The 13,698-nt window shown below is 49.0% G+C and overlaps 1 protein-coding gene across 2 annotated transcripts in view; it reads right to left on the bottom strand.

Annotated features, from left to right (window-relative positions):
* Positions 1-13,698, bottom strand: part of LOC138581052 (uncharacterized) — a 329,209-nt gene that overhangs the window by 238,288 nt on the left and 77,223 nt on the right. For both annotated transcript variants that reach the window (XM_069652092.1, XM_069652090.1), the window contains exon 2: positions 8,687-8,798. In XM_069652092.1, coding sequence (XP_069508193.1) covers positions 8,687-8,798 — 112 coding nt within the window. The remainder of the gene's footprint in view (positions 1-8,686; positions 8,799-13,698) is intronic.

A 13,698-nucleotide genomic window follows, 5' to 3' on the forward strand; every position in this document is an offset into this window, starting at 1 on the left:
ACTTCTACTCATACGCAAATTAATATTTAGCTGGATACTGTTGCTGCCAGTATTCGCTCAAGTACTCCTGGTTAAACTCACCGGCTTCTGCGTTTCTTTTGCTGCGGCCTGCACAACTTGGCTGCACTTGGGACCCACCCCCATCTCGCTGAAGGAGTCTCTGGTCCAACCATGTAATTAAAGAGCTCCTCTCGCTCCCGAGATTCTCGGCTCCACAGTAACTCCACCGTTTCCAACACACTTCCTGCTGCGCAATCTCTGCAATTAGGCTTACATGGGGAAAGGCAGTCTTCCTTCACAAGTTCCACTGCACATCAGAGTCTGGGGGAACAGCCCCACACAAGCTAGTGAATTCTGCTGCATCAAAGCCCTGGCGTCCCTTCAGTTCTCCCACTTCTGCCTGGATTGCCAACACTGTGCATGCTTTCTTCTGCTACTACTTCATACACTCCAGCCACAGTGCCAGCTCCTTCCTATTGCCTGCACCAGAGGGGGTCCTCTAAAGCTTTGCAGCTTCCCTCAGGTCTGGTGTGGGCTATCAGACTTAATTGCCCGACTACTACTGCAACATGCATCTACATTCCTCTTTCTCGTTCCAGTGCTTATAGGATTATGGTACTTGTAGTCTATCAGAACAATTCGATCTTTAACTGCTTCGCTTTAAGGGTATATTTATTTCCCTTAAAGGTATTCCAGGATGAACCATTAGATTTCACTGTTTAAGAGGAAGATAGTTTATTTAAGGTGACATTTTTAAATTACCTTTCATTATACCTTTGGGAGTAAGGAGGATTTATAGCATCAAGTGCCTCAAATGGTCTGTTCTTCGGGCTTGTTCAGGTTTTAGGTCATTTGTGCCCATAGCCACAGATTTTATATGTGGTTTAGATACATGATAATAGGCAGTTACATGTTTTGGCAACTGAAAATTGTTTCCTTAAAAGGACAAATATTCCTTACCAGTCTTGGCCCAGTCTCCTCCCACGTGACCCTCCGGCAGTACATCCTCCCCACCCCCCCCCCCAACCCCAAGGTCAGGAAGAATTTGCCTTTCCCTGGCCACCTGGGAGGAGTTTAATGAGGGATCCATAGGATCCATAGCGCTACTCGTCACCGCTGCTCTATGCGCTAGTTATCAAACCATTGTCCATGAAATTACGTCTGGATTTGGAATGGCCAGGGATTATGAAAGGGGATACAGAAGCAGATGACATCTTGCTCTAAATCAGCAATTGCGCACGCTCTCTGCCCCACATTCGAATAATCCTAGTAGAATATGGACCAGTCGCAGGCTACTGCGTAAACTGGGACAAATTAGAGGTCATGCCTCTCCGCTCGGATATCCCAGGGCACCATGGCGATGTGGCACCCTTCAGGCTATAGGTCCAACATATAAATACCTGGGAATGAACATCAGCGTGCATCGCTCTGATCCGAGCAGCCAGAACTACCCAGCAATACTGCAGAAAATAAAAAAGACCTTTTGATGGCACGCAATACCAATCTACTCACAAGGCAAATTAACGCAATAAAAATGAACTCTATGCCCAAGCTCATCTACTTAGCCACCATGATCCCTGTACCTCCGCCGCTATACAACGTCCTAGATGGGACCATGATGAAGTATATGGCAGGGCAACAAAAAAACTACAGATCTTGTTGGGTAAAGTGCCTCAAGAAATGTTGGCCGATCCCGCCTAGACAGCTTCCAAGTCGGATCAAGACCCAGCCAATCGTAGGCCCCGCAGTGATGCAATGGCACCGCATATGCACATTGACGGGATTCACTGTCCGGAAATGCCAGCATAAATAAGCCCGAGAGCTCTACTATCCTTTGGGTTCCCCTGTCCAATACACAAATCGACGACACTTCTTGGAGCACCATGCGGGTCATGGACCTGGCCGACTATCAGACTATCCTGCCATTCATTGCTGCCAAAGGGATACTGGGGTTTACCTTTCGGGACCGGCCAACATATCTCTATACAATCTGTCATATGTCAGTTTACCAGTGCATAGAGTAGAGCCAGAGAACCATCGCTATGCAAAGTGGAATTCGGGGGGAGATGTAGCCGAATTCCCCCAACTCCAGACGTTGTATGCCTTTTGTATACCAAACAACCTTATTCGAAATGTGACATTGGCAGAGGACCTGGACACACCACTTTGACATCAAAGGCATTGTATATGTCTTCAGTGCAAAGTATGTGTCCAATAGCCCAAAGCACAGGGAGATGCAATACAAGATCATACATAGGTCATATTACACACCCTCTAAATGATATGTTATGGCCATAACCCATTCTCCTCACTGCTGGAGGCAATGTGGGGTGGTCGGCGCCGCTATCTTTTCAACCTGCCCAGTACAACCATTCTGCGGTCTAGAGTTGCGTCGCCTGTCTAAAATCAAAGATTGTAATGTTCCCATAACCTTGATGGCAGAGTCTGTGCCTTAATAGTGAGGAATAGCATGAGGACCAATTGGTGAGAAAATTCATACATGAGGTACTGTTCACTGTACGGAAAGCTATTTTGGTGGGTTGGAAGTCAGAATGTGACGGATAAACAGAAATGGCTGAGCCAATTACCCAAGACTTGCGATGCGGAACTGGCCAGTATCAGAAAGACGATTGTAAGTGATCCGGCCGCGGCCGGAAAGTTCGCATGAGAAAGGTGCGAACTACCAAAAGTTTGCACCTTTCTCATGCGAACACACTTACATACTACGGGCGCAGCAGGGGTTTCCACTGCAACCCAGGTGATGAAAACTAACAAGCTTGCACGCAATGACTCAAAATCTGAACTCATGGTTCTGGGCAGCAGCTCACAGCTAAGCAAGCTTAGTCCATAATATCGACTATTTAAAGTTGCAGGATATAGTATTTCTACTCAGTCGAAGATTAAGATGTTGGGGTCACATTGGACCAAGAACTTACCATGAAAGTCCAGGTTAATAGCCCCGTTTCCAGCACTTCATATCACCTAAAGCTGCTTGCCCAGCTTCGCCCATGTCTTAGTACCTCTAATTGTGCAACCATCGCATGTGCCAGCATGGGGGCAAAACTGGATTATTGTTACAGTCTACTGCTTGGCATCTCTAAAAACAAACTTATTCGCTTGCAGGTTATTGTAAGGAAGGCATGGTATCAAACAGTGAAGACAGACACAAGACAGTTCAAGGGTGTTTATTGAACTTCAATGGGTAAAACGCCCAGCCCATCTAAAGCTAGATCTAAGGATGGGAGCAAGCTACGACCATCAAATAAGAGTCTGAAAATATAAGGGCCTATACTAATACACCTATTGCCAATCCTTACTTCTAAATACACAATGGTGTGGGATAACAATTTACGCATAATAAAGGTGTTCAAGAAATGATATGTCAGGATAGTTGAGCAGTTCGCTTCCTTGCCCCACGTTTTCAGCACGGGGCAAGGCGGCACATGCAGGCTTCGCACACACTAGCTTCTTGGTCATGAGGTGACAGTTCAATACAGGCATCGGGGCCTTCCGCCAAAGTCCCTCGCAATGACAGTCTTATTGCAGAGGGCCTGATGCAAAAAACACAAAAGTTCCATTCCTTTGTCAAGGTTTCACATTCACAAGTTCAAGACTTGTCTCCCTCTTTCGGGCTCGGACCACATGCCCTAACCCCCCCACCACCTTGTCGGGCTGAGACCCCTTTTCTACAATGTTCACAATTTGGGTCTCCCTCATTCGGCTCGGACCATGGATCTCCTCGTTTGGGCTCAGATCCCCTTTTGATACCAGAATCGAAGACTTTCGAATGTGCGATGGGTTTTGCTTAAACCATCACAGGACCACTTCGATTCACTCCCCACAATTTATAATTCACATCGATCTTCTCCTTTCGTTTCCTTTTGTCAAGATATCGTACAGAGACCTTCGATTGAGCACATTCACAGTGCCGGACCACTGTCAACGGTATTGTATCCGTTCTTCTAACATTCAATATTCAACATCAATTTAGCTTCACTCACTTCTTCCATATGCATTTAACAATGTTCTTTCCAGCGCTCACTTTGCAGTGTTGCTTCTTGTAACCTTGACTTCAACCCAGACTGGTCTCCCCAACTCACCGGCTGTGTTTTTCTCAGTCGCTTCTTTGTTCTAGAGCCAAAGGCGATACCACAGCGTCTGCTGCTCCTCCCCGCCTTGTTCAGTTATGCCAGAGGACCCTCGATATCTCCAACACACAATGCAGGATTCTTTAGCCTCGTTTCCTGGTCTTACGTTTTCTGCCTTGAAAGTAATGGCTTCCCGTCCACGAGGTCATGGGTGTGGTCTCCCCTCGTTCAACTGCCAACTCGAAACTGCTGTACCTTCTTGCGTTTCGCCTCGCTCAGAGTGTGCTCATGCTCCGCCTTTTAATCCGTGTGCGGAATGTAATGGAAATCCGTTGCGAGTGATAGTCGAGAATTGCCTAACCATAGTATGGGACATGTCATGTACACGGCTCCGGTACAAGTGTTTTCTCCCAGAGCTGGCTGTCAATGAGAAAGTGGAGTTTCTAAATATCCCATCGGGTAAGATGCGATAAAGGTGTTACAGGGAAGAGAAGGATACCGCGTCTCACCATCCGGTGTCCCACATCCTGAGGACCCCTCACCCAAGCAATCCTCCCACACTGTCCATCCCCAGGATCTGGATCCAAAGGCGATGGCCGTGCCCTGGCCACGAGAGATCCGGGGGGGGCTAGCGGGTTAGAAACCTTTGGGATTCTCACATTATCCAAAACAATGCTGTCTGCATCGACCAACCATGTGACTATAGCCAGGAGAAACCTACACTGGCTTCCATTCTGTAGAAGGATTTCTTTTCGTGTGCATTGAATTACACACAGATGCCTATACGGGCAGGCACCCAGGTATCTGTCCAAAATACTGCTTCCGATCTGTAGAATGCTGATGTCTACCAACTGCCTCCTGGATAAACAGCGGACCATACTCCCTATGTGGCTCAGATCATTTCTGTATGCTGCCCCCAAAATCTGAAATGATCTTCCAGTGGATCTGAGAACATGTTCCACACTTGCTTCTTTTAAGCGTAAGCTGAAAACGGCTCGGTTCTCCTAGACCCGGTGTTATTGCCCTCCGATCTGATCTGGTATTCGTTTTCTCTGGTTTTTTGTATGTCTCTGTCTAAGCCCCAATCTGCCTCTGTGCTCTTGTTACAGGCTACACAAATAAAATAAGATCTTCCAGCAGTACGCCACCCCAAGACACCTTGCAAGACAAAATAAAGCTCTCTGTTTTGCTACTACCGTAAACTGATGTGTGAGGTTTAGTTTTAACCTGACTGTGCAAGAACTGCCCAGTTAATCTACAGGGGAAAATTTCCAGAACCCCTAATTTCTCAAAAAAAGATACCTTGCACAGGAAACGCATGTAAACTAGCATTTCAGAAATCCAAAACCAATAGGTCTGGCATTATTTAATGCCAGGGACAGCTTCTTTTGACCAGCACATCAAATCAGGTATTGTCATCATATTCCAGAGGACTAAAATGCAGAGACTGCCAATATATGGCAAGTAAAGCCAGCTCTGGACTGATGCATCCCCCCCAAGAGGGATCTGCGTTTGACCACATGGAAATAGGCTCCGGTCCAGACAGGTCTACTCAGCCATTCATCCTTCACGGTTACCACTGAGTTGTCTATGTGTTATGTGAGGAACTCATGGTGGCGACAAGTAAGACAGACAAGTGATCACAGTTCAAGGGGGTTTATTGAACATTAAAATAGGTTTGTAGGTTGGAAAAACACCCATTCTAAATCTATATTTAAGATGCGAGCAAGAATCAACCATCAAAGGAAAAATAAGGCAGTCCTAGTGGCGTATCAAAAGGGCCTATACTAAGCAACCTATTGCCAAACCTTACAACTATTACAAAAAAGGGTGTGGGATAGAAAGAAAAGAAAGAAGTGTTCACAAATAATATGTCAGGATGAAGTAGCCTGGGTCTCCCTTGCCCACGTTTTGTGCACAGAGTAAGATGGGATCTTGGAGCACAGTACAGTACAGTACAGTCTTGGGCTTTTCCAGCACAAGACAATGGTTCTGAGGGCAGCTCTCAGGACCATCAATGGCCAAGTCTTGTTTCCTTGAACGTCTCTTGCCCTCGAGGAGCTGATGTCTAACTTCCAAAAACAAAAGTTCCTTCAACAAATGAAGGTTCGTTACCACTTTTTGCTGGGCGACTACTTCTCCCATGGGTCCCCCCCTCTTCCAGGGGCTGACCCTTTATTGCTTACCACAATTTTACATATCAGTTCTTTTCTCTTGAACACTGGGTGAGAGCGAAACCCCTGGATCTCTCGCTGCCAGGCTCGGACCCCTTAAGTCTCTTTAGCTGGATTTCACTTCCCTTGCATTCACATTGATCTATAAACTAAGTCTTTCGAATGTACAGGGATTTTGCTTGACCCTCAGTATGACCACGTTGACCTATTCCGCTGGCTCTCCTATGGCTTTCTGGTATCTGTAGTTTCTCTTATATGGGGCTCGACCAGTCTTTAGAGTTAGCACCCAAGTGATGCTGGTTTCCCTCTGTAGCTGGTCTCCCCTTCTACACTCGTTATAGTTCATTCATAGTTCCTAGAATTTGGTTCAGAAGTTGCCACTTTGTGATTATCAATGAACACAGCCCGGTTCTCATCGGCTTTGATGAACCAATTGGCTGTCCTCTTCATTGGCGTCAAGACCAGTGCCACGGTTGCAGGAGCTGCTCTTGCTCCTGCTTATCGGCATAAGCTTGCTCCATGTACCTTTGACATCTGCTGCAAGACCCTTGTGCTATTGTTCGCAGTCTTAGGCTCTCTTCCACGAAGGTTCCGCGGGCCTCGGATGAAGGGCATGGTCACTTCTCTCCTCACCATCCTCTCAATTCCTGCCGCCTTTCTCCTTCGTTTGAACTGCTGCGCAGGTATAGCTTTGCAGCCGTGCTCTCCTTTCTTGCCTTGCTCGCATTGTGCTCTTTTGCTCAACCTTTAATCCATATGCGGAAAGGAAAGGGCCATCAATTGTGTGTGATTCTGATTAATTACCTGACTCTGCCTGACCCTTGTGTCAGGACGAGTCAGGTAAACGGCTCTGGTGTTAGTCCGTTCTCTTGTGGGTTGTGCGAAACTGTTTGTGTTGGAAAAAGAGGGCGATAAGAATTCCTGAATATCCTAAGGGGTAGGATGGAGAAAAGGCATAGTCCGATTGTCCTACGGGATGGGAGCGGGAAGGTTTGTAAAATAAGAAGGAGGGTTTGTGAGAATTCTGGAAATGATCAGAAAGAGGGGATTGGTAGGGTTTTATCTGACCCTGTTGAGAGTATGGTAAACAATCCGAGGGACATGGAGAATAATGGTTGGAATAATTCAAGTAGGAATTAGAAGAGCAAGGATTCTGGGATAGGTGTTTCTGGGAGCAAAGGAAATTGGGATCCTAGGGGACTGGTTATATACAGAAAGGTTGTTGGGTTTCAGAAGAGGAAGCTTATTGGATTGAAGGGAGGTGGATTTGGTACAGCCTATAAAGGCTTCATAGTCCTAGTCTTCCTCGTTCCTCTCTTCTGTATAATCCCGCATCTTACCTGGGGTATTCCCGCCACCGCCCGAAGTATGACCGTGGGTTCAACCCCTAGCCAGGTGATCGTCCCTTGCTCGTCCACCCCAGGGTTGGGATCTGAGAGTGCCAGCCCTTCCCGTGACACCTGAATAAGGGATTCTCAAGGTCTTATTGGGAGAATACCCTTAGGTTTCACAGTTATCAGGACCAAGATGCCCCATTGGGTGGAATGTGTGCTTTGCACATCCACCTGTTATCTTATGTATGCCTATATCAGGATCTAAATTAATGAACTGTCTCTTTGCATCCTGATGCCACATACAGTGCTGCGAAATGGCCTTTAACAAACATATCCCAAGAACACAGGGTTCAATCTGTACAGAGACCCAAAATCTGACTTCACAAATCGATCTGCAAGTACATTGCTCCAGCTCAGTTCTAGTCTTTGATGCATAAGTATAGCCATCAAAAGTCAGAAACTACTGAATTTCCTAGACATAACCTCACTGGCATTCTTTATAGGAAAAACACTAGACATGCACTCCCTCGATCAACCCGACATTTGGCAGGCTTCAACAAATCACCCACTTCTTTCAATACACATTTTTGCCATTCACTAGAGACTCCTTGCATGTGCATACTTCTAGAATGTATAGGATTAAATAGCACAGCTCACTCAATTTTATACAACACAGTCATCACGATTGTCGGATATCTACACTCCCATCAAAATTTTGAAATTAAAATTAAAGTCTGAATTAAATGCCTTTAACTCAACCCCCAAAATTCCAACAGTATGCAAATAAACACTGGATTTCAGCTTTTCTGACAGGTTTGCCCATAGTTTAAGCATCAGCCATAGCGAGATTGCAAAGCCTCTCAACAGACTGGAGATGAAAGCCACATTTGCACATCAGCTACTGGATACACATTCGCTCTGAAGGATGTGCCTTCTTGACCTCAGTTCTCGGAGCGGCTGCTCTGAAGCTGGGGGCTGGCAAAAGATGGCTGAAGTTAATATCCACCTTTAAAGCATTTGAAAAGTTTCTACCTCCTTAATTAGTGTCAACAGCTCTGGAGGGACCACCAAACAGGACCAAGTATCTCACCAGTTAATGAAGCTGCTCTTGCCAGCCGAATGGTTCCCCATCAGCATCACATTGATCTTCTTGCGGGGCACTAAAAGGGAGAGTTCCAGATTGGAGGCCACAGTGATTAGACCTAAGAGAGGAGAAGAGAGTCATGCAATGGCGATGCAATACATAATGTGAGAAAGGCATACAACAGAGATGATTAAGAACGAGAAGTCTGATAAGTGCCTCATGCCACAGGGAGTAATATTTTGGAGGCCCATCAGTCCTCTGCATATTGATGGTGGGTGGGAGCAAGGGTCTCTGGAGCATCAAGGGATATGGGTGATCATTGAACATAAAGAACCCTTACACAAAAAGTAATGCCTACACATGTTCCTCATCTGTGACTTGCCTGCAGTGCTTTTAGAAAAGGGTTTCCATTGACCCTTTTCCACACCACAGCTGAAGGAAGCAAGGAGAGAACCCCCGATACAGGACAGGGAATTTAACAATACTATTATAAAAGTCAGATTGTTGAACACACATTTTTACGAGAGCACAGTGGCTGAACCTCTGACCCATGCTTAGTTCTGTATCACCTGCAATCTTCTGCATATCCCAACCATATCTAACGTACCCCCTCGTTTTACAGGACACACGATATGAAACCAAACACATTACAGAGCTTCAGTAAAGCTCTTTCTCTGTGTCTCCAAGTGCAAAAACATCCACAAAATAGGATCCAGGAAGTAAGTTGATAGCCCAGTGTTTAAAATACGGATTTCATATTTGAACCTCAGAAGCATAAAACATGCTGTTAATATTTATATTTTTGCTGAACATCTCCAGAATACTCCCCACTCCTTCACCTGTGGCCAGATTCCCACATTACAAATCCGATTGGTAGTTTTTCTTCAGTTTTATTCTCTAGCTTCAAAATAACTGGTTGAACGAATTGGATTGTTTTTTTTTACTTAACACAGAGTGAAACATTTAAAGTTGCAAGCTACTAGCCACTCTGATGAATCAAGGTAATTTGTCCCTTCTCCCCAAGGGGAAAGCCTCACCCTAGGCTAGGTAGGGTAGCCCACTCCATGAGGCCATCCCTAAGGGGCTGGGCAAGTGGCACCGCACAGGAAGCGACTCCCCCTTAGGGAGTAAGGGCTACCATTCTTCTCTGGTACTCCGTAAGCCGTTCGCCATGATGACACATGGGACTGAGCGGCAAAACAAACAATTCCAGAGACTCCGCTGAAGGCAATGTTAACGTATGCCACGATCATCAAGGCACAAAATCTGTCTCTTTAAGTGCCAACTTCCAATAAAATGTGATGAGGAGGATTCCAAGATGGCCACCGGAGTGTAGACAGCACAACCTTCGAGCTCCCACATCCAAAGGCCGGCTTCTGGCGACATGCAGCGTGGACAAGCCCTCCCCAGGTACCCCAGCTCAGCCAACCCAACGCAGACCTCAGGCGAGACAAGTGGAGCGACCCCAGTGTCCGGAAACCGCAAATCCCGGAGGAACCAGAAGCGGACTGTATGCCCCCCTGAGGTACTGTGCAAGGGAAGAACTCTGGCGGTTGGCGCAGTCGGCAAAGGGACCTTACTGCCCTCAGACGCAGAGGCAACTGCTGACATCGCTACATTCGGAGATACAGGGCGGGGAGACACGGCAGATGCCTGGAAGAGGCCCCCCCCAGGGACGACCGCCCCGAGTCGGGGGTGCAACCAGTAGCCCCGACAGCTGGTGCAACAGTGGGCCCGAGGGGGACCGGGCTCCCACATTCCACTGCGGCCAACCCAGTGCCTCCAAGAAGCAAGCACCCCACGTAGTGCACAAACCCAGTCGGAGGCACGTGGCAGGCGAGCAACCGGAGGCCTGACTTTCCCCTAGACCGACCGGCCACTCAGCACCAGCTCGACCTGCAGCTCAGCGGTGAGACAGACCCTACAGCACAGGCCAAGAGATCAGCAGCCACTCAACAGGGTCCGTCCCCTTGCTGCCTCGTAAAAACAACAGCACCATCCCTGTGAAGACATCGCAGGACTGGGGTGACGGGACGCAACAGGATTCCAGTCGGGGGGAGCAGCGAGGAAAAGACTGCAGCCACCCGATAGATCCTCCAGTGCCCTGCCACCTCTGATCAGAGCCATCGCGTGCCGCCTGCGGCGCAGAGACAGTCTGGGACACTGCGCCCCTCCACCTCGTCAGACGCTGAGCGGCCGACAACGAGGGAGCGGGAGCCTGCTGGCCCTCTTGCCCAACGACCATACCCCCAAGTAAGTGAGGTCAAGGGGGGGGGGGGCGGGAGATGCCGCGGAAGGTGGGGGGGCAGGCACCTCCAAGCAGGGGAGCGTCCTCCGAGGCAATCCCCGTTCTACTCTACCGGCAAGCGCCTGCCTCACCTCCTAGGCCCTCCACCCAGAGTCAGGGCCGAGAACCCCCAGCCACAGACACCTGCCAAGCCATCATCAACAGGGATAAAACCTCAAGACCGTGCTCCAATCCAACAGCAGAGGCAGGTTCCCCCCCCGTGGGCCCAGAGAGGATCCGCAGAGCCTCCCACGATCCTGCCGCCACTTCATGCATTGAGGTACGCACCACAAAGGCCCCCCCCACCCTGGTCCACAAAAGGGAGGAGTACCGAGTAGCCGCCCGGAGGCACCCCTCCATCCACTGGACAACACCGGAGGGTCAAAAGATACCTCCGGAAGCTTCACACATGACCCTGATAACACAGGCAAAGAACACTATATCAGACAAGAGATGGGGAAGGGGGTGGAGGGGGCATCCCGCATCTGAGCACACCCGCTATTTAGCACAGGGTCCAGCTATTTTCACTGAAGGGGAGGGCCAGAGGCCGACAAGCTGCCAAGAAGCTCTGCCCCAGCAGCAAGGGAGCGGGGGCCCTCTTTAGTCCACCCCTCGAGCAAGGCCCACCTAACCGCCCTCGAGATGTCCACGGCCAAGAACAGGGACACTCCGGCCCCATCTAAAACGACAAAGAAAACCCAAGAGGGCACCCTAGCACAGATATGGGCCAGGAACATGGAGACAGCGGGTGCCCAGTCCAATACTGCCTGCGGAACAGACGCCCCTGCAGGCAATGCAGAGGACCACCTAGAGAGACCACTAACATACTCCGCGCTCAAGGATCTGCTGGGGGATCTGGTTGAGAAACTCACCAACGTGGGCCAAAAAAAATGGAGACCCAGAGAGAGGACTTGGTCGAGGGGATCCAAGAAATGAAAAGGGACATAAACAAGATAGAAGAAAGAGTGGACATTAATGAGAGGGCTATCCAGGAGATAACCGAGGAAGCACGGAAAGCAGACTTCTTATTGGAAACCCTGGCCGTGGCCACCCACAACCTAGAACTACGAGCCGAAGATTTAGAAAAGTGTTCCCGGCACTCCAACATAAGAGTAAAATTGCTGCCAGAAACAGTCCAACACCAAGATCTGACCCAGGCCATGAGGTCCATTTTTTAGGGACCTCATGGACGAAGCTCAAGGCACAGACATTCGCTTCGGGGGCAAGACCCCGGGATGTCCCAATCGCCTTTCACAACTTTAAACAAATAGAACAGATCCTGGCAAAGGCTCGGTCCAACAACCAAATCACATACAACTGAGCAGAGATACAGCTCTACCAAGTCACATTGAACAGAAGACGACGCATGGCCCCGGTCCTGGCCCACTTGAGAAGCCAACGAGAAAGTATAGATGGCAGCACCCATTCGCACTAATCTTTACATGGCAAGGAAAATCACAGAGTAACAACTTGCGAGGAAGGCGCGGCCCATATAGCCCATCCCTCATAGCCTAGCCAAAAAGCTACTCGGAAAGCATGGGAATGGACAACGATAGAGACCAAGAGAAACAAGAAAGGGGTAGACAACCCCACCGCGATAGCTCGCCCTCTCGCGCAGACCACGTCAAACCAGGGCCCCAGGAGGCCCGAAAAGTCAAACAAACACGAAAACCCTGGGGAGGGCACATAATGCACCTCTTAAGCGGGAGCCACAAAGACCCACAGTAATACAAAGGGGTGGGAGATTAGGGAGGGAGCAGCGTTTGGAACGGGAATGGGTATTCCGGCATTGGGACATGCTGGGAAGAAATTAGGGTCCAGCACTCGTGAACACACGGGGGGGGCAGTGGGGGGGGGTTGCTAGGTGCTAGTTGGACTCACCCAGCGGGAGGGAGGGAGAAGGGAAAACGGGGGGTGGGAGGAGGGAGCAGCACAGCCAATTTGAGGGAGACAAAACAGCAGAGGGTCCATCCGTAGGGGGTAGGATTGTAGGGCGGCGCACAACAAAGGCACACAGGACTCCCCCATAGTCTAACGTGGTTCGGACACCAAACATGGCTCCAGCTACTCACCTGAGATCTTATCGCTCCACATTAATGGTCTCAATTCCCTGCTGAAGCGTAAGAAGGTGGAGAGATATCTTAGGAGAGAGGGCCCTCACATAGTCACCCTGCAAGAAACACACGAACACGGGACATCCATAGGATCAGATTTTGGGGGTACAGGGTACTTGTTCAAGCCACAAAACCTAATAAATAAGGGGGGGGGCCCTCATAGCTCTAAGAGACGGACTAGACCGAACGGTAACAGGTTCGGACAAAGACACGCAAGGCAGATCTCACATCAACAGTGGAAGCAAGGTGGGAGGCATACACGATTGCTACATTATATGCCCCAAATACGGGCCAAGACCAGTACATTCAACGCACGCTCAAAGGTTTAGAAAGCTATGCAAAATTCCCCCATCATCCTCACAGGGGATTTTAATATTGCCTTGGACCCCACTAGGGACAGGAGAATCCAAAGCCAAGGCCGCCCAGTGTACCCCTCCGGAGACCTCGAGCGGAAACTACATCAATTAGGCCTGGCAGACGCTTGGAGAACCCTACAGGCGGAGAGGGAGGGGTACACCTTTTATTCTCACGCCCACAGATCCCACTCCAGGATCGACTACATCTGGCTGGCCGCTCCCCTGATGGGCAATGTAGCCCAATTAGAACTGGGGGCTATC

Source organism: Ambystoma mexicanum, chromosome 3p, assembly GCF_040938575.1.
Source record: "Ambystoma mexicanum isolate Mex_15411 chromosome 3p, UKY_AmexF1_1, whole genome shotgun sequence".
Classification (NCBI taxonomy): domain Eukaryota; kingdom Metazoa; phylum Chordata; class Amphibia; order Caudata; family Ambystomatidae; genus Ambystoma; species Ambystoma mexicanum.